The sequence below is a fragment of the Melospiza melodia genome, chromosome 4, assembly GCF_035770615.1.
Source record: "Melospiza melodia melodia isolate bMelMel2 chromosome 4, bMelMel2.pri, whole genome shotgun sequence".
NCBI lineage: Eukaryota > Metazoa > Chordata > Aves > Passeriformes > Passerellidae > Melospiza > Melospiza melodia.
Window position 1 is genome coordinate 59,285,159 of NC_086197.1, and position 15,222 is coordinate 59,300,380.

Sequence of the window (15,222 nt, forward strand, 5' to 3'; positions counted from 1 at the left end):
CACAGATGTTTGCGTTGGGAGTTGTCTGTGTGAATGCAAGGATAGAGGCCAGGGATACTTGTATCTTGGCTGTGGTATTGACATGCATTGAATTAAATTGTAGCTGAAATATTTTTTCTGAAGGTTTTGGTGTAGTGTGATGCCTTTTGCAGTTACAGTTTTAAACTGATGGTGTGTTATGCTTGATATGATTTAAGGTGCAGAATTACCATGCTTATGTTCCAGTATAGGTTCTGATGACCAAAAATATTATCTGAGAATTACCTTCTGAGCAGAATGAAATAAATAAATCTTAAAGGCAGGGTTTTGGTTTTCAATATATTTCACTTGATTGTGCTCTTTATTTTTTTCATACCTAGAAGACAAAACCTCACTCTGCATGAAATAACTTTGAAAGGTTTTCTGTAGTGTTTTTTAGATGTCTTGATCTCATTCTTTGCCTTGTGTATTTGTAGTTTGTTATTGTCGTTAAGACAGAAAAAGATCTGTCCTTTCTGTCCTAAATTTAAAAAAAGGTATATAGGACTTTACACTGCATTTTAATAATTGAGGTACTTCATTTCTTAGAGGAGGGTGACAACTGTGTTTCTTCAGGGTTATATTAGCATATTTTTTTCAAATGTTCTACCAGTATTTTTTGCCTTGTGTTGTGCAGGTGAGGAACATTTGCTCTGGAACGACTGCTGTACTCAAATGGATTAATTTGAGCAATAGGAGTAATCCCTTGAAGTTTTGCCAAATTTTTAAAATTGTAATATTCAGTAGTTTGAGGATTTCATCTTATTGTTTAATGACAAACATTGGTTTAAATGGTATTGAGTGGTTGTTCTGTTTTTAGAGTGACTCAGTGTTTTCCTGGGTATCACATAACAGAATCCAAGGAAACAAACCCATAAAATAATCTATAAATACCCAGTATTTTGTAGTGTTCCTCATCCAGCTCCTGGAGAGTACATCTATAGCAAGTGTATTGCTGCTTTGGGTTATTTAAATGTATCTTATATGGAGGCTGTCACCTGCAATCAACTAATTTTACTGAGTGGGTCTGACTGCCTTATAGCAGTGTAATTAAAATTTATACAGTGCAGCATGCCAATTCTATAATATCAGAAATTCACCTGCTTACATTCTAGATTTTTTGAAGAAAAATAGGGCTTCTTGACAACAGCTTCTTTAGCAGTTTGTTCAAAATATTTTATATTTCAATTCCAAAAAAAATATCAGGTTTTGTTATGTAAAAACTGAATAATCATTAGCAGAGCCTAACATTCAGATCAGGTAAATGAATGTGTAGTAGATGGTGCTGAAATATGAGTAAGTTACATGACAGTAGCATTTGAGAAGCCTACATAAATAGTTCTAAAATGTTGTGATGATGCAGTATAAGCTTCATGAATGCAAACCTGTTCAGAGAATGAATATTTAATTTCACAAATGTAGATTTTTGACACTTTTCCATTCCCCATAAATTAGAAATGATAAAAAAAACCTTGTAAATTTTCTGGAGCAAGGGTGAGGTCAAGGTGGTGGAAAAGAAACTGCATTGAATCCTGTCCTATATAATCCAGTAGTGGATTCTTGAGACACTTAGTGAGATTTTCTTACACTTGAGCCAGTCCAAAGTCAAGTTGCAGCTTAAAGTGTCAAGTGAGGTTCTGCCTCCATCCTTCTGTCAGCAGCTGTGCTCTGTATACCCCATAGTCATCTAGTTCAAAAACCTGAATCAAAATTACATTACTTTCTTGTTGGGAGGCAGGGGGAGGAACCTTGAGGCACATTTTTGGTAGAAGCAATGAATTGTGGCAGTCACAAAGATTCATCCTTACTTAGAGTATGGGCATGCCTGGATTCAATTCCCATTCCATACCCAAATCAGTAATCATATATGCTAAGTCTTCAGTATTTCTTACTTTGATTAGAAAATCTCCACATGTGTATTTTAACTTTATTTTTATGAATTTAAAGTATGTATTTATATGGTTTACATGTCCAGAATGGAGAGTGCTTGTGGAATCAAACATTTTTTTGCAGACATACTCGTCTCTGTCAGTGATGTTTGATTTAAGGAAAAATGTCACCTTGTATGGCTGGTGATTTAATTCTTGTTAAAGTTAGTTGAAGAAAATACCATTGCAAAATTTAGGCAGTGAAATCTGAAAAACAGCTTGGTCTCTTTGTCACATAATAGTGATACTCATGGGACATAAAAAAAGAAAGACTTAGTTGAGTATGTGATAATATATATTCATAAAAAGTGTTTTAAAATGCATTTACATTCCTAATGAAAACACTTTCTCTCTTTAATCCACCAGCTGACTGACGTGTGACAGTATGTCAGTTGCTGAGGCTGTGCAAAAAAATGCCAGCAGCTCTGCAGGCTCTCTGGAGCTCAGCTTAAGTAAATCCAGTTAAGTAAATCCAGCACAGGAAAGAAAGTGGTAGTGTGGGTTTTTGTTATCATAGATGGATGAGGAAAAGAAACATTGTGGATTCATTGAAAAATTGCTTAACTCAGGGATAATTTCAGGTCAAGGTTTTTGGTTAATTTAAATTGCAGTTAAAGGAAGAAGACGAAGCCTCTTTATAAAATTGTTGGGTTTAGTTAATTCCTTGGATAGGTTTCTTGGTTATATACACTGCTGTTCTACTTGACTCTGCCAGTTTTCATAATTATGAAGTAAAAAAAAAATCTCGTCCGCTTACACAATTGATTTGTCTCAGTGGTTCATTTGAGGTTTTTTATGGTTTTGTATGTTGGTTAGCATTGGTGTTGGCTTTATTTCAAAAGGAAAGCAGTGGTATCTCATTGGGTACAATGTTTTCTTAAAATAGGTGTGTGTATTCCAAAGCATTTCATGATCTAGCAACTCTTCAACCATTATTAAGCCAGACTGATTGTATATTGAGCAGCATTTTCTTTGAACAGTGCTGTTGGATTTATTTTGGGTTATGGCAACAGTGATGGAGGTTTGAACGACAGAATGTGAGAAGTACAAGAAAATGATCCAAATTATATAAAGGGTTACTCAGCACTCACCAAACTTGAACATCAAGTAATACAACAGTGCACAGTCACCATGCATTGCTCAGTTTTAACCCTTGCTGAAGGTGCACACTTAAACAAGATAACATGGACATGGCCTTTAAAGTAAGGAGGGTGTGTTTTTATAGATATAAAACTAATGTGCATATGTGGATGTTCTTTTTTAAAGGGTGTCTATTGCAAGAATTGTTCAGGGACAATGAAAACTATGTGGTCATCCTGTACATTAGTATAGTTATAAATATTCTCATTGAGAATGTTTTTTAACTTCTTTCACATTGAAAGACTAGATTTGCATGATAGTTTAGTATGCTGCCTAAGAAATGAAAATGTTGAAATGGCATTGCTTGGAAGATGAGTCTAAGATTACATGATGTTGTAGCCAAAATAAGAAGAGAATGTAATAACAACTGATGAAATACAATATAAGAAGAACCACTGAAAAGTCTTTGTTTCAGCTTGTTTTCTATATCAGTTTGTTTTATTGGTTTGGAGCTACAGATTGTAGGGTGAGGAAAGAGAGCTGGAGATAAATGGCTAATAAGACCCTTGCTGGAATGGTTGTGCCAGCAACAGCCAACACAAGTAAATGGCCAGCTGCTGCAGAAGTCTTGTGCTGTAAGGACAGCTGGAGTTCTGCCTGTCTGTTCTCCAGTCTCTGAGGATGACATTTGAGGACAAGTACAAAGTACAGCATCATTTCCCCAGTGTACTGTATCAGTTTCTAGCTCAGAGACTTACTGAACTAGGCAAGTCTCTGTGTGGTTAGTAACCCTGAGCAGATTGCTTGTTCAGTCTCCTTTTGACTCTTGCAAGTTTGGGTAGTTTTATCATCCTGTGCAAGGAGTTTCCACAGAAGAATCATTTTGTGTGCAGTATGCAACCTGCCATGGCTGGCTTTTTCACTCTTGTGCTGAAGGAGGTGGTGGATGCAGCAGATTCCCAGGTGCCCTCTTCAGCCCTTCAGTGAGTCTGTGGGTTGTGTCGTGCTTCTGTTGTTGTAATCCACATGAGAGAGGAGTACCAGATGTGGGCATGATCTCAAAATGCAGTAGATCCACACAGTGAATTTTTAGTGTTTTTTTACTGACCTTTTAATTTCCACCATTCATTTAGCCTGTAGCTGAGTATTAAACCAACAGCAGCACATAGCTACTGAGTTATATTTACCAAGTAGAGTGACACTAAAGTAAGGTATGTTTATGAGTTTTATGTAGGGAAAATATTTTTTAGAGAATAATCAAACCAATAATCACAGAAATAAAATTATAAGCAGTTTCTATAGATATATGTAGTAAAGACATATAACTTTTACAGTTTAGACACATTTTATTCAAGGCCAGACACTTGACTAAACTTGCATCTTAGAACTGCTGTGTTGTACTTTAAATATAGTGATTCAACATATTCATAATTATGAAAAAATGGATGTGAATTAAATGAAAATGTAACTTCAAAAGAAGTACTTGTGAGACTTTGGAGAGAGAGGGAGTTGAATAGTTTTTTTAAAAGCACTTTTTAAAATTCTTGTATCTCCTAAATGCATGAAAACTGTAATAAGCGGTCTTGTAAATTAATTTCCGGCAAAGGTTTTCTTGATAATTTTCAATATTTGCTCCAACTCTTGGCTGTTGCTGTCACATTTGCAGGGATGAGGTAGCATAATGCAGAATTCATGCAACTGTTTCTTCAGAGGCTCCTAGCATAGGGCAGTGCACACTGAATTCTTTATAACAAATATACTTTCCAAAATGCAAGCCCACATTATACCATCATATGCTGTACAATTCCTCCTTTTTTGTAAATTAACATGTATCAGGATTTTAAACCCCCACTTATAAACTAGCAGTATTAGTACTTGTCTTAGTCAGAAATACAGTGTCACGTTAGTGTTTCTGTAACCTTCACTTCATTGTCTGCCAGTAGTTGTGCCTGTCCTACTATTTGACCTAAATTATTGTTGCAAAGTTTTATAATGGGCTCCACAATTTAGTACAGTACTTAAGACAGTAAAGTAGTAGTTTCCTATGATGACAAAAGTTATTTCTGTATAATTGGATCTTATCATATCAACCATTTATCATTCATTGTAATATAAATTTATTTGTTAATATTATATGTAATTGTCCCTATATTTGAGCTGAACTTTGCATATGTTAGGATATTTTAGGAATTTTGTTTTTAACTGTAAAATACATACAAATTTACCAGTGCCATGAGGAAAACAGATTTTTTCAATTATCTCTGTGCATCACACTGTCATGTTAGTAATGAACATAAAACTCTATCTCTACACAGACATTCAGTGTATTCATAAATTCTGGCCTCTTTTGCATACTGCACAGTTCATGAAGGTAGATTGCTTTTAGCATGAGTAGACAAAAGCCATAACATACAAGGAACTATTCATTTGTTCACCACTGCATCTAAACTCAGTGTGAGGTGTTTAGACTAGAAACTTAATCAAATGCAAATCAAATTAGCAAGAAAGTTGGAAAGCAACAAACTTCTGTTAACTTACCAAAAGCAGTAGTTGTGCTGAATGTGAGCCTGTGTCCTGTCATGGTAGTAATAGATTCTGTTAAAAATTGATGGGGAATTTGCTGCCTGCTGCCCTAGGATAAATCTGCTGTTAAAGGCATGCAACAATGAAGCTGGTATCACACTTAAGTCAAAAGGGTGATGCAAGTGATTAGAACAGAAATGAACATTTGGGACAGAGATATGCAGGGGTTTGAAGACCCTGATCATGCTTTACAGACGTATACACAGATGTGTGGTGTATTTTTCCTCATGTTCAGCCACTCCAGCCCTGTGTTTATGAAGGATGCTACTGAAAGGATGCAGGCAGGTTTGTAACAGTGCTGACATGTCCTTTCTGCTTTTGGTCTGCAGCATATTTTTTTCCCCAGGGGTTTTATTTTTTTCCCTGCAGCAGATGAGTTAATGTTTTATGATTTTTTTGTCTCACTGTGTTGTTCTTGTTTATATGCAAAAATTCCTTGTATAATTATTTCTTAGGGTCGTTGACCTGTCCTTGGGTAATTGTGTTTGTGTACTCCTGTCTCTGCTTCAGACTAATCATAATAATGTATCTAGAAGGTTTTTGTGTATGTGGGGAGAGAGGGTGTTCCCTTCAGGATCCTGTTTTCCATAGGTTGTTAGGCATTTGTTGCTCTTCCTTTCCTTTACCATTGAAATTCTGCTTTCCATAAAATACTTCTCCTAGCTGTATTGTTCTTACTCCCCTTTTTTGGAAGGTAAAGGAAGATTTTGGGATCCCTGCATGTGGGTATATAAGGTGGAGTGATGAAATAGCATCCCAGACTGCTCCCTGTCCCAAGAGGCATGAGTGAAGCTCTGAGCACACCCAGGAGCAGTGGCTCCAGTGGGTGCTGCTCCATTCAGTAACTCTCACACTGTGGTTGCTCAGTGTGTGGCTGCTGCCTTTTCTGTCTTCTGAGTAGTACCAAACATGAATCTGTAACGTTAAAAACAATCAAATGATGGAAAAACAAAATTACTTGAATCTCAACTGTTCTTTGGGCATAGCTTCTGTTCTTTTTCCTAGTATAGGGAGAGTGCTTGCATGTAGCTGCCAGATGACTCTGATCTCGTTTCTGAAGTGAGAGTATTTCATCTTTATTTTCTTGTATGAATGACTTCATTGGTGGCTCTGCTAAGTCCACTGTCGTGACAGTCAATGCAAGTGGGCATCTGTTCTACTTCTTTTGGGGGTAAAAAAAACCCTCATGTTTTCAGAGTTAGCCTGCTTCTAGGACCATGTCTGTCCTTGAGGGCTACTGCATGGTGTGAGGAGTCAGGTTGCTGAGGGAACATGAATACCCAGATACTGCTCACACTTGTAAATGAGATTTTAAAATTTCTAACACTTCATTCTTTTAGAAAGTGCTTATCAATGAGAATAACTTTTTTTAAAAAAATCTCTGTGAACCATCTGAAACACAAACCAGTAGAAAGCCAAAATAAATAAAAAATTGAATGCTTAATTTTTTTGATACCCTGGAAGGTAATAACTTTAATTATGGCATGACAACTCTGGGAGGTGTAGACAGGTATGGTTTCTTCTAAAGATCTGCAGTGGCAAGGCTTTGGTATTAGTCACCCACAAGAATTTTGAAGGGGAGAATATTTTTGAAGGCTTATAATTGAATTTGCTCATCATAGTTGATCTAACAGCTGTCCTGTTTAAAAGTAAAGATGAAGCATTGTGCAGTAAGACAGAAGAAAATAATTACAGTGTTCTGGTTTTATTGACATTCTAAGACTGTATATTCAGGGCATTTACTTGTCCAGCAGCAGAGTGACAGGATTTAGTAAAATGAAGTTTGGGTAACCCTTAATGCCATGTTTTGTACTTGTGTGTCAATAGAGAAATGGCCATAGTATGGTGGTCTGCTGTTAGCATGAAAGATCATTTTACCAGGCTGGTGATTTCCTGTTTACTAACTCTTTTCTTCTTTCTTTTTTTTTCTTCTGGCATGTTCCTGACAATCCTCCTTACTTGTGGCAATGAATATTTTGATCCTTGTGAACTGTAGAGCCTATTGTGAAGAATGGCAGGCCTCCAACGTCTCACAGCATGCACTCATTTCTCCACCAGTACACGGGGTCTTTCAAGAAGCCCCCTTTGCGGAGACCACACAGCGTCATCGGGGGCAGCCTCGGCTCTTTCATGGCAATGCCCAGAAATGGGAGCAGATTAGGTAATTTCCTGCATTGTTTGTTTCAAATACTTTTTCTGTGAAAAATAATGTTGGTATTGATTCATAGCAAGAGGTACAGATACTCTTACGGCTTTAATAAATATCAGAGTATGCAGTAATATTTTCTGGAGTTTGAGAAATTTGTTCTTAAGGCACTGAATGTCTGTTAAGATTTTCAGGAAGAAAGCAATTAGAAGAGCACACAGAAAACACCCATTAATTTTTTGCAACTTTAAAAGTTGCAAAAGTAACAAAATATTCTTTCTTAATACTTGGAAAAGAACCCATGTATCCACCTCAGTTAAGCATTGGCAAGAAGTACAATTAATGTACTATGAAAAAAACCAGAGGATAATTATCCTATATGTGGAATTTTAAAAGAACTGCTGTATTACATCTCATTGTTCTGGAGAAAAAAATGGGGTTTTTTTCAGTGACAAATTCAGGCAACTCAGTTATAATTACCTTTTTATTGTTGTCCTGAGCTATTTGTGCTTCTGTGAAGCAAATAAGTTATGATTTTTTTTTCTTCAAGTAATTTGTCAAATTGGTGCCTCCAGTCACCATTAATGTTTTATCCTGTTTTTATGTTATTTTAAATTATGCTTAATTAATTGATACTAGAAAATGAGAACAAGTCACAGCTTAATTAGAGTTTTTATTATTTTGCAATCTCCTGCCCTCCTTTAGAAGTGTGATAAACTGATGTTTGAGATTAAGCTACGAATTTTCAAGATAGTAGTCAAACCCTTTATATCCTCCTTTGGTGTAATACCACTCATCATGTTCAAAAAAATCCCTTTTTACTGCTTGAGTTACCATTCCAACTGAAAAAAGATGTATATCCTGTTGACTTTACTCTAGCAGTTGCTGCTATCACACAAGAAAATGGATTTTAGTGTGCATGGTTTGACTACTCTATCAGTTTCTGATTTCACTCGAGTCCTGTAAACAGTATTTGCTTTTTCCTTTTTGCCAAACCAGTAATTAAGTTGCCAAGAATTTAACACAGAGAGAGAGTTTTTTTAAAAAATTGTGTAGTTAGAGGAATCTGTTTTTATCTGAATATGAAGTCTTTATGGATTATTTGTCAAAGTAGATACATGTAAACTAAGTACAGGAGCAGCAAAGATGTGTTTTAGTACAGAGGCACCTGTACTCTCTCACTTGTGTTGCCCTTAACAAGAATTTCTAATTTTTTTTAAGTAGTATGGAATAGATGTATGTACAGAGTGTATCATGGAATCCCAGAAAGGTTTGGCTTGGAAGGAACCTCAAAGGATCACCTAGTTCCAACCTCTCTGCAATGGTCAGGGACACTTTCCACTGGGCCTGGTTGCTCAGTATGTCTATGTTAAACACATCTTTTTGCTTTGGATAATGCCTTTTTTTAAACTCCTTATTAGGTGGAAATACAAGTTAGTTGTGCTTGTTATCTAGTGGTAAAAAACAGAGGTACAGGTAAATGCAATCATAATTCCTCTTTCTGCTCCTTTTCACATCTTTCTTTATTTTGTTCCTGCCATATGAGAATGGGGTATTACTCATCAGGAAGCTGAGGTTTTCCCTGTTGGGATAATGACATCAGAAACAAAATAGTCAAATATGCTACACTGCATGAGACTTTCCTTTGCTTTCTTCATCAACCCTCTTTTCTTTACAGTTTTTCCTCTATTTTGTAGGTAGAAAAGTGGTATCAGAAAGGTATCCTTGAAATACAAAATCATGTGAGGTAAAGGATGGTTATTTCGTTAAAGAAAACCAGATTAAATTGAGACCTGCCACAAGTGCATCTTCATGTTGCCCATGTTTGAATGAGATTATCACTATAAAAATTGACTGAGAAGCCTAGGAGGATTTTGGAGTTTCATTTGCTTTTTGAGCGTTGAACTTGAGTTTCTGCAGTTGTGATAATGTGTAAAATGCCAAAATACTTTAAAAATAATTTCTACTTGGAAATTCTCTGTTAGCTTTATGTTTTGTAAAATGCTGTGTAAAGGAAACATTTTTGAGCTATGCCTTTTTAAGAAAATTTTTTAGCAATTTTAAATTTCAGTATTCAGTTACCAGAAGGATTTTAAATAATAGAAGTGATTTTCAGACCAGATTGTGAAAGTATTCAATGAGGGTTTAGCTGATAGATTTTTTTTAGTTCAGTTACATCTGTGCAGCTTCTACAGTCTTGTACCTCTGGAAACATTTAGCTGCTGCAGTCCATGATGAAGCCAGAGGTAATAAACTTTTTTTAGGACCTGACCTGGCTGAATGCAGAAGGAATCCAGCTGTCTTTGTTCCATATTTATATTAACATCACCTCTGGAGAGGCTCCTGGAATGTGCAGAGTTAACTGAAGTTGGCCGTGCTGGTGAACTGCAGTAACAGCCAGGAGAGAGTTAATCCTTGCTTTTGCCAGTTGTGTTGATACAGTTATGGAGAAGTTTTATTTAATTTTGTCATAAATATTATTTGAAAGGAATGATGTTTCCATACAGCATTCCATAGTTCAGTAATGGTAATGGCAAAGGCAATTTCTCACTATGGTCTTCGTCAATTTGAATTATCGCTGAAATTACTCGTACAGTGTAGCCACTTCATAGAAAAATAAGCTTTGGAAAAGTGCACCATGGAAGAAATCCATTATGCAAGTCACACGATTATTTTTGTAATAATTTGAAGTAAGGTGGAAAGATCATGCAGTCTGACTCAGTACTAATTAGTGACTTTGATTATGGCTCACTTGGAGGAGTTCTCATTTGCTGCACCGCAGGTTCCCTGTATTAATTCCTTCTGTAGTGTGTTCCTCACAGCAGAAATGAGGACAGCCTTTTCCTTTAAATGTACTTCTGTAGTTTCCCTCTTATACTGTAGTCATCTGCACCTAGCTTTTCATTACATGGCCATTCTAGATATTTAATGAGATATGTGGAGTACATTAAAATAAATAATCTATGTAAGAGAATGGCTTGGTATTGCAATGAAATCAATTCAATACATTATTGAATGATTAAAACCTCTGAAGACTATGCAAGCAAGCTTTCATGCAGGTAAACTTGTCTATAGAAAGGCTTAGAGAAATTAGAGAAATATTTTAATGGTTTTCATCATTGCTTATTTAAGCATCATTGTGCACCTGTGTAAAAATGATTAAAATGTTTGGGTTAATGCCTTAGTCTGGGGTTTATGCCATTAAAATAATGAACATAAGGCTCTACTAATGCCTTTTTAATTGAATCAAATAAAAGGATGCATTTATATCAGATGACAGCACAGTCAAGTTATTTTTAAAAAGCTTAAAACTATATCTGTTTAGAAAATAATTAAAACATCTGCAAACCCTTATGGATAGGAGTAGTTGGGTATTTAGCCTATTGGAAATGCATGTGCCTAATGATACATTTTTGCTTGCTCCAGCCAGTATCCTGCATAAACCTTCTTGGTTCTGGGTATATAGCTTATCCAGACTTACCAGAATTAATCATATCACAGTGGTATTCAAAGCATCATCTTAAATAAGTTGGAAATACTGCATTTTTAGACTTGATGGTACAGACCCTCTTTGTCTTCACATTCCTGATTTACAAAGAACAGAATTTCCTTGCAGCTACATTATCTGTCCCAGGTATATGGGCTTGTAGTACTAGTTCTTGAAATAGTGCTTAGTTGTGTGTTATTACACAGGTGATCTTCTTAGTAGAAGAAGAATTATCTTTGTCAACTAGGGTGCTCTATGTAGTTCTGAGCATTGCATCTCAAATTCTCTTTTTTTAATTGTAAATTCATAATAAAAATGCTTTTATGAATTAAATGTGACAAATATGATAGTATCCGTCCCATAATTACTTTATTTAAAGTAATTATGTCTCTTTAAAATATAAATCAGTCTCTTTAAAAAAGAAATTATGTAATTGCACCATGGCTTAAAACACAGTACTACTTTAATTTTGTCAGTTTTTATTTTGTGAGATTGCCAAGATAACTGTGCCTTGCCTAGCTTCCATGAAGACAGTAGACTTTGGGTCCCAACCAGTGGGCTTGTTTTAACATGGGGATAAACAGATTGGGGAACAATTGTCAGTAGCTGTTACACTTCATTTTGCTAACAGAATCTAAAGAGCTGTAATTGCTAAATTGGATTACATGACCTCTCAGAAAAGTATTTTAAAAGAGGGTTTTTATTAAAGAAACAGTATGCTGAGTGTGCTATTATACCAGATATAACAGTGCTGGCATAACAGCTTTGCTGCAAGTATGTTTTAAGTAATGCTTTTATATTAATAAAATTAATTTTCCACAGTTTGTTAGAGATTTTTAAAAAGACAGCTGTCAAGTCACTACAGAGAAAACATTTCTTAGAGGCTTAGCAGAAGAGAGTCACGTTTTTTCTGCTTAGCTTGAAAACTATGGCTGATCTTTAGGAACCACTTTCTGAAACTGTTTTTCTGTGGCTCAAATTGCCATGCTTTTAGAAGCACTGATAAGTATTTAGCTTGTTTGAAATTAGAAGATTGCTCATTGTATAAGGAGTGCAGGTTTGGGGTTTTTTTTCATTTAGTCCAAATCTGAGAATGACTTGCAGGGAAAATTCTGATTCAGTGTGGATTTCTGATAGAAAGGCAATATAAATGTGCATCACTGCTGGAAAATTTGCTTTGTGCATGAGATGCATGCTTTGTTTGTGTTTAATTACAGTATTCTGAGTTAAAATATGTGTTACTAATAACTTACAAATTAATCTTTCTTTTTATATCCATTCTGTTTTCCATAAAAGGAAATTGTTTGTACTGAGGAAGAATTTGTTCCTTTGAAGTGTGCATGACTCTATGTGAGCCAAGCTAGATAAAAAATATTTTAGAAGATGTGCAGATAATGAAACATAGCCCTAGTGGTGCTTTTTTCCCCAGAAAATCCAATTTTCTTGCTTGTTGATGGTGGTAGAACTTGCAGTTTCTCTTTTTGTTTTTGAGGGCTTTTTTAATTGGCTGTACTGCTTTGCAAATGTTAAATACTTCCAGGTGTATTGGTGGTAAGGCTGAATTGATCTCTGTGTATTTAGCTAATTCTGTCATTTTTCAGAGATAGAGTTCTGGGATTTTTAGTTGTTCCTCAGGTTCTTTTACACCTTGTTGAAGATAATGATTTCTAACAAGGATCAGGAGACAGCAGGGAAACTGGTGTCTTTTGAAGCACCTACTTTATATATATAGGTATTTAATTTCTGGAGTAATTTTGCCGTTCAGTTATTTCAAAGTTGATGATGGAGCATTACTCATAGTGAATTACTTGTATGGCCACTTTCCCATGTGTCCTTTTGCAAATCATTTGGCTCTTTATGCTATAATGACACTGCCTTGATTTTCTTTTGTTGATTGCAGTCTTTGTCTCCAAAGTCTGAAAAACCCTTTGGTTCTTAAAAGCAATGTATATATGTATGTGTTCATACCATATACATAAGCTTTTATGTGCAGGAATCCTAAGGATTGTGTAAAAATTAACAATTTCAGGTGACATGAAGGTTCTGCATCACATAACTCAAGCAGTTAGGTAAATTCCTCCATAAGGTCACAGATTTCACTTAATGGCTCTTAAAAGTCAGGTCTTCTACTGAATGCACTCTCATGTTGTGGACCTTGATTTAGATGGTTTTAATACATCCCCTGACTCCACACATGGATGCCAGGGGATTTTCTATTTGAAGCTTCTGTATTTGCCATTTCTGAAAATACTACTATACCTCTTGGTAGGAATTTAAAGTTTCTGAAGATATATTTAGGTTACCAGCATTAGTCAGTCTGATTTGAAAATGTTAATTATTCTCAGCAACATTGTATATGCAAAAGCAGCTAAAGGAGAAGTGGTGCTGAGGAATTTTAGGAACTGAAGCTGGGAGGGGGTGTTGGCTTTTTGGAATTACAGCTGGAATTGGAATGTCTGTCTTTCGTTTTGGAAAATTGGGTTTTGCTGCAGTTCAAGTAAGTTTGCATAGACTTCCTATAAAGTAATCCTGTTCATTTTGTGGTTATTACTGAGTCATAAATAGTGTGTATCAAGTCTGCCATGGCTGTGATGAGTCTTTGACTCTGCTGTAACTCAGTGCACAGTAATGATTCCGTTATTTTCCTTCTGTACAGAAGAGCTATTTGAGGCATTGCTGTTTAACTATTTTCAATTATTTGGATTATTTTTAAGATATTGTTCATGAAAATTTGAAAATGGGATCGGATGGGGAAAGTGATCAAGCTTCTGGAACGTCATCTGATGAGGTTCAGTCTCCCACAGGAGTTTGTCTCAGAAACCGGATACACAGACGAATCTCAATGGAGGTAATTCACTTTTCATATAAGGGTCATTTCAACTGACAAGAGAGTTGGGAGTTGCTTTAATTGTTTGTTGTAACTGGATGTCTTTTCAATTAACTTTAACCGACCATTCTGCCATATATTTCATGCAGAGAGCATTATTTTCATACTGTTTAAATTTATCTCCATTTATCACACAGAACAATGCTTCTCTTGCACTGTTTATAAGCTGTTAAATTTGAAAATCTAAATATGTTTTGAAACCTGAATTTTTAGGAGGAATTTCTTAAGTGCAGCATTTGAATAGCTTTTTGTTTCATTGTGTGCAAGCCACTGAATGCATTCAAGAAGATACATGGTTTTGACACTTTTTACTTAACACTGTTTTTCTAGTCTTTGCAAAAGTAATGGTACAGCAGCAGCGATGGTCTTGACTGCTTCAGCCTTTTCCTCTCTTCCTGTTTTTTTTCATGAGCGGAACTTTACAGGCTGGTAAACAAAAGGAGGAAAAGTACCTTATGAATAACTGTGCACATAATTTCCTTTATTTATGGCTCTCATTATGAATACTAGCCACCCTTGTGCTTGCTTTGTTGTCATTTCCCTTGGTGAACTAAAACAGAATACTTCCCTTTTTCTGGAGTGTATAAAAGTTGCAGTTATAATGATGTCTTTGTTACAGAAACGTGTAGAATTTTGTAGTTGCTGTTTTTGGTATACATTGCAATAAGCATAGCTGTAAGATTTTGCATCTTCATTCAAGGTTCATATCAAATGCTGGATTGAGAAACTGATTTAGATAAGTTACTGTAGAGTGTCCATGCCAAAAATTTTTTTTGTGAGGCATTCTGCTATGCTTGGAATTCCCAGGCTCCAAGCATATAGCGCAGATATGATTTCAAAAATGTGTGTATTAGTTGTATTAATTATTTAGATAGTTTCTTGCACCTGGGAGGTTTTCTATTCAAATTTTTAAATTTCTATGTTATTTGATCTAAGACCTTTGTTTTCCTGGCTTTGCTTGCTGAAGTTTACTTGGGAGAACAAAGGTGGGTTTACTGGTTTATGCAGGATACTTCAATTAAGGAAAAAAGCCATTGTGAAAACCTGCTTATCAGAATGTATGCTGGAGAAGTTAAAAATCAAGGAAATTACT

General features: G+C 35.6%; 1 protein-coding gene across 3 annotated transcripts in view; it reads left to right on the plus strand.

Annotated features, from left to right (window-relative positions):
* Positions 1-15,222, plus strand: part of CDK17 (cyclin dependent kinase 17) — a 90,765-nt gene that overhangs the window by 41,774 nt on the left and 33,769 nt on the right. For all 3 annotated transcript variants that reach the window (XM_063154851.1, XM_063154853.1, XM_063154852.1), the window contains 2 exons: positions 7,606-7,770; positions 13,957-14,090. In XM_063154851.1, the coding sequence (XP_063010921.1) occupies positions 7,606-7,770; positions 13,957-14,090 (299 nt within the window). The remainder of the gene's footprint in view (positions 1-7,605; positions 7,771-13,956; positions 14,091-15,222) is intronic.